The 6,114-nt window shown below is 43.0% G+C and overlaps 1 protein-coding gene across 1 annotated transcript in view; it reads left to right on the top strand.

The window, feature by feature from the left end:
* The window catches only part of LOC107121490 (39S ribosomal protein L39, mitochondrial-like), a 13,251-nt gene extending 8,994 nt beyond the window's left edge, over nt 1–4,257 (top strand). The window contains exons 4-7 of the mRNA XM_015424399.1: nt 1,485–1,552; nt 3,150–3,262; nt 3,952–4,017; nt 4,167–4,257. Coding sequence (XP_015279885.1) covers nt 1,485–1,552; nt 3,150–3,262; nt 3,952–4,017; nt 4,167–4,257 — 338 coding nt within the window. The remainder of the gene's footprint in view (nt 1–1,484; nt 1,553–3,149; nt 3,263–3,951; nt 4,018–4,166) is intronic.
* Nucleotides 4,258–6,114: the final 1,857 nt, after the last annotated feature.

Here is a 6,114-nt window from a genome sequence, read left to right on the forward strand (position 1 = left end):
TACAACAGTGACTTCTTTTTCCAGTTGGATCCAAAAGTGATATACAGCCAGTGTCCGTTGATAGTTATTTCTTCCATGGAATTTAAGTGGTGTACATGGAGTTTCCAGGCTGTTCCCCACCCAGGAACTGGTCAGCTCTAATCCTCATTAGCACTGTTTCTCATTTTATGTTCTGAAATTATTTTTCACCATTGTAAACTGGACTCTTTCTCCAATTGCAATAGTTCTTAATAAGTTAAATAAAAATATTTGTAAGTGATTTGCTAAGCATAGCAGGTACTTGTGGGAGCTATCTTACATTCCATATGTCAAAGCTTTTTTTCCTTTGCAAAATCAGAAATATGTTAAGGGCAGGCAGGCTGATTTTTTAAATGCTTAATTTATGTGGTTAGCTCTCTAATCCATTGAGCTGTGCTTAAAGCACAATGTGATACAATTTCTGCTTATGCAAGTATTATTAGGTAGTCTAATATGTATTTACTTCTTGATATTTTGAATTTTTTAAATAATTGGTAATTAAGCCTCACCATTTTTAAAATCTGTTACATTTAAACCTACTAACTGGGTTTCAGAATTCAGGTGGCTAGTCATATTAGTCTGAGCGGCAGAACAAAGTTTGGGTCCAGTGGCACCTTTAAGACCAACAACGTTTTATTCAAAGTGTAAACTTTTGTGTGCAAAGCACACTTCTTCAGACAGATGAAATAAAATCTCAACGGTTACTTACAGGAAAAAAGACGGTAGTTAGGAGGGGCCACTCAGAGCCAAGATGCATATGCAGAAGTTATTAAACTCTTAGTATTATTTGACAATACCATCATACATCCACCACTTTCCCCTATTATATGCTTGTAAATTATACGAAACATACACTCAAATATGCAAGGGAAACTGAACGCAGTAACACTGTAAGCTAGTGTGAAGAATCTGGAATACTGCAGTGAAAGAATCAAGAGAATATCTTGTTGAGTACACGAGAAACTTGTGACAGTAGCTGGCAACTGCAGAGTTCAGGGACTGTTATGACTACCTTTGATGACGTCACGACCTGGTGTTCAGGCTTTCCATCTATAGGGAGGTGGTGATACTGCTGGACTCTAGCTTCATTCTCACATCTTTTTGTTATCGCTTGCATTTACGTGCTAATTTGCTGCTATGGGCCACCTGATCCAATTTCAGCTCTGCATATGCATCTTGGCTCTGAGTGGTCCCTCCCTACCCTCTTTTTTCCTGTAAGTAACCCTTGAGGAGATTTTATTCTGTTTGTCTGAAGAAGTGTGCTTTGCACACAAAGCTTTCACTTTGAATAAAACGTTGTTAGTCTTACACTCAAACGTTGTTATCTGGGTTTCATTGAGTGATTCTTGCAACATTTCAGCAACGGTCTTGTGTTGACTTTTGATAAAGTCTAATGATCAGATTTTAAAATGCTGTTTACACTTACTTGATTCATTTTCTTTTGAATGTTGGTTCCAATCTGATAGTGCTATCTGGTGCTTTCTGCTATGATGTAATTTTGGACAACAGGCTGAATGATTGGAAGCCAACAAAGGTAAGCATAGTAATGAGTCTCTGGACAGATTTCAATGCGTCCTTTGTTTGGGGAGAGCCAGCTGGTCAGCATTGCAAAATGTGACGGATGTTTTCATCTAGATATAGATCTAATTTGGTAAAAATTGTTTCTGCTATGTTGTAAAGAACAACCTGCACTATATAGTCCTGCAAAAACTCTCCAAGGGATCTGGAATTATTTTAGTCCTGGCTTTGGGCAGATCATTGCCAAATATACCTATAATTGAGCAAATTGGGGCCTTTGGTTTTATTCAAGCATTTTAAGTCATGGGGCCTAACACTGGAGTAAGTATATATTATTTACAGGGAAACTGTGCAGATTTGGTGCTATAATGCCATAAATGTGAAATGTATCAAATACTCAAATAATCTGAAGCAAGACCTCTTGAACTATTTGATCTACTGATATGCATAGCAGATTATAATGAAAGCTTGTCGTGTTGCTGCTTTAGTATTGCTGTTATTGGTAATAAAAGCATTTTTAAAGAAATCTTTCACTTACGGTAGCCGTTTTCCATTAACAGAAGCATTCCGTCTGGACACAATTTTAAAATAATTGTGTTGTGGTTGTCAAATTGAATCCCTTCCAAATTTATGTTGTATGAAGAGCTACCACTTTATATTCAACTCAACAGATCCTGCTTTTGAAATCTTGTCACTTTTTAAAAGATCTGTTTTATAGCTGCCATGGTTCAGATATAAAGTGCTTGTGCACGCCTTCTCCTCCTTGCACACCGTTACTCCCACCTCCCTTCCAAGAGACTTGTTAATCATTTTGGTGAAGAGCTTTTACAAGGATTGCCTGAATGTGAATCTTAGAGAGCGAAAAGAACTTTCTCAAGTCCCCTCAGAGTGAACACTAGAACATAGGGTGGTCTTTTAACCAACCCGTATCCATTAATGTGGCTCCAGGTTGATTTTGGAGTAACCATTCCTCTTGCTTGCAAGTGAAGCAGCGGCCTAAATTATTTTCCATCGTATGAGATACTGTAACACCCTTTAAAAAGGTAAAGGTTCCCTTGCTCGAAAGCCAGTCAAATCGAACTCTAGGATTGCGGTGCTAATCTCCGTTTCAAAGCCGAAGAGCCAGCGCTGTCCAAAGACATTTCCGTGGTCATGTGACCGGCATGACTAAACACCAAAGCGCACAGAATGCTGTTACCTTCCCACTGAAGTGGTACCTATTTATCTACTTGCAATTTCTTGCTTTCGAACTGCTAGGTTGGCAGGAGCTGGAACTAGAGACGGGAGCTCACTCCGTCATGCGGCACACTCGGGTCTCGAACTGCTGAACTACCGACCTTCCACAGCCTGCAGTTCAGTGTCTTAACCACTTGAACCACCGCAGCTCCGTAACACCCTTTACCCAGGACAAAAACAGATTAAAAATTAACCGCAAATTTGTCACATTTGTTAATCTGTTTCCTTGTTTTAGCCTATCCAGCTTAATCATAGAAAGCCGAGCAGATGCTACAATTGGCTCATGCAGGCCCTGAATTTAAGTTATCTGCATTATTAGAATTATGCATTTCTTGCTTGTTTCATTTATCTGTTGTTGTTGTTGTTTTAATTTCAAGGAGAATCTTCATTCTTTTACAAAAGAAGTTCACAAACTTATTCACAAAGACCTGCCATTTGAAGTCCTCGATGTTGATATAAAAGTGGCACTTAAAATATTTCAGCACAACCAGTGAGTATTAACATAGGTCTTCTGCAGAAGTATCAGTCATCTGATTTTCTGGGATCCGTTATAATTCAGCACATACATGGTTATATATAATTTACAGGAATTTAAAAATCTATACAGAGTTACATTGGTTTTTCCTTTCTGGTCTGCAGACTTCAAGCTTTTCATCACTCTTGCCAGCAGATGGCACTAGAGCGTGTTACTGGAACAGTTAAAGAAACCTTGAACTGTATTTTACTACATCCATGTGAGAGCTGATATCTGTATGATGTCCTGTGCACTAGATGACCTAGTCCAGTCTACTGCAAAGAGCTGACATGGGGATGTACTGTCTGAGAACATTCTTTAGGCATCTATCCTAGTGGGATATAGCTGTATTAGAGTAAAATCCTTTTACTGCTTCCCAGTCTCTGTAGCTTGTGAATTGTTGTGATGAAACAGGATGGAGACCTCAACTGCTGTTATTCAGAGCCAGGAAGGATGCTCCGTTGATTGTTCTTTGAGAATAACTAAAGTGGGCAGAGGCAAGAGAAAATGAATCTCCATTTCAGTCTATTAGGGATGGCAGCAAGTAAAAGGCATTCATGAATATACAAAAGGCAGTGGAGTAATGTATGTGTATTAATTCTTGCCGTTAAATCAAGTCATGTTGTATTCCTTATGAAACTGCCATTACTGTTTTTGTTCTATAGGTATAAACTAGATGTGGTCAAACAAAAAGCTTCACAAAATTCTGAAGGAACGGTGCAATTGAATAGGTGAGCAAAGTGCAGGTCGTCTTGTTTTGTACTTAGGACTTTCTGTAATGGGGATTTGCTCCGCACTGAGTCATTTTGGGCTTGAGCTTCTGGAAAGATAATGAAGATAAAATAGTCAATTTGGTTGGCAGTCTTCACTCTTCTTTCAGTTTTGACAAAAGCAAACTGGTGGCAAAGAATCTTTTGGGCTTGTTCAAAATTCTACATGGGAAAGAAGTAGCAGTCAGCAGTCCCATCTAATTGGTGGGACTCCTTAGAACTCCTGAGGCATCCCTGCACCGCCCCAGGCTCCAAGGCAAGGAAGGGGTAATGCCCAGTAGCTACAGCTTCCCTCCCTCCCTCCCTGAGGAGCCCCAGTTCCTCTTCTCGTGGCATGGCACCGGCCTGACTTCCACCCTCAGCTCCCTCCAGGGGCCAGGAGAGGTGAGGCGCGCAGTGGCCAGGCTGGCCACAAAGGTGTTGTGCAGGCTCATTGACACGCCTAGCTGGGGCCAGAGGAGGCAGCTGCCTGCCTCCTTGCCTTGCCTGGCTGGGCTTACCTGCTGCTGGCGGGTGGGGTAGTGAGCGTCTGGTGGAAGCCTGAGATGGGGGCTTCTGCCTGCACTGTTCATGCTCGCTGCCTGCCCCGGGCCACTTTCTCAGCCTAGCCTTGCCGCTGCCACTGCTTGTGCTGCCCTCGTCCTCCCTGCCGACACGCAATCCAGGTGAGGTGGCCCGGGGAGAGGAGCCATGGCTCAGGGAGGGCCCCATAAAAACCGCTAGGGGACCAGGCCCCATGGGCCCCGCAGTAGCTACGGGCCTGCTGAGTAGTGATAGATGCCTTTTGCAGATGTTTTCACTTCTTGCAAAGTAAACTGCCCTCTACCTTTGGCAATTAAAAAAAAAATCCTTCATGAAAGGGTACACAACTGTTCACGAGGGGGTGAGAGTATGCATGGTGTTGGAGCGAGTGGGGTATCAGTGGCATATGAATCTCAGAGCAGAAAAGCCGCATCCACGTTTGGAAGCATTTTGTTCATGGCAATAGATGAGGCAGTGTCCCCCGCCCAGCAGTAACAAATTGAGAAATGGTGGGTATAAAACCTATTCAAAAAATCTGAGCCCTGAAATGGCAAATTGAACATAAATTTAATGGTGTACTATTTCAAACTGCTATTCAGTGATGCACGTACAGCCAAGGAAGAAGAGGGGCATTGGGTCTGGCCTCCTTGTGTGGTAATCCAGAGATCTTCATGTTCTGTCAGAGCTGCTGACACCAGTGCAGGCTTGCAGATAACTGGGATAGAGATGGGTAACTTTGCCCTGTTTGCCAAGCTATAGCATGTCACTGATTGTGCTGCCGTAGCAAAAGCAGTTCTGTAGAATCACCCTGTGGCTTTTTATTTATTTATTATGTTTTTACATCGTCCTCCCCGCCGAGGCAGGCTCAGGGCAGCTTACATAGGAAACAATAAAAGACAATAATATGAATATCAATATAAAATACAAGATAAAATTATTAAAGCATTAACATCACTGGCGATATAGCTATGGTAAAGTGCATTCAGAAACATACAATCGGCAGTATCTCCGCTCATGGCGGGGTCAGGCTGGCAGTAAATTCGGCACCGGGCATAGATGGTAACGTGCAGCTCCTTACCTGAATGCCTGATGGAAAAGCTCCATTTTTGCGGCCCTGCAGAACTGTAAGAGGTCCCGCAGGGCCCTGATCTCTTCCGGAAGCTCATTCCAATAAGTTGGAGCTGCTACAGAGAACGCCCTGGTCCTAGTTGATACCAATCTGGCATCCTTCGGGCCAGGGGGGGCCAAGCAGGTTCGCGACCCCAACCGTAGTGCTCTCTGGGGAACATATGGGGAAAGGCGGTCCCTCAGGTAGGTAAGACCCTGACCATAAAGGGCTTTAAAGGTCAAAACCAGCACCTTGAAGCGAATCCGGTATGCTATTGGCAGCCAGTGCAATGACTTTAGCACAGGCTGGATGTGCTCCCACATAGGGAGACCCATCAACAGCCTGGCCACCGCATTCTGCACTAGCTGCAGCTTCCGGAGTTGCGCCAAGGGCAGCCCCATGTAGAGAGCATTATAGTCCAACCTCGA

Source organism: Gekko japonicus, unplaced genomic scaffold (assembly GCF_001447785.1).
Source record: "Gekko japonicus isolate JY-2015 unplaced genomic scaffold, Gekko_japonicus_V1.1 scaffold6930, whole genome shotgun sequence".
Classification (NCBI taxonomy): Eukaryota; Metazoa; Chordata; class Lepidosauria; order Squamata; family Gekkonidae; genus Gekko; species Gekko japonicus.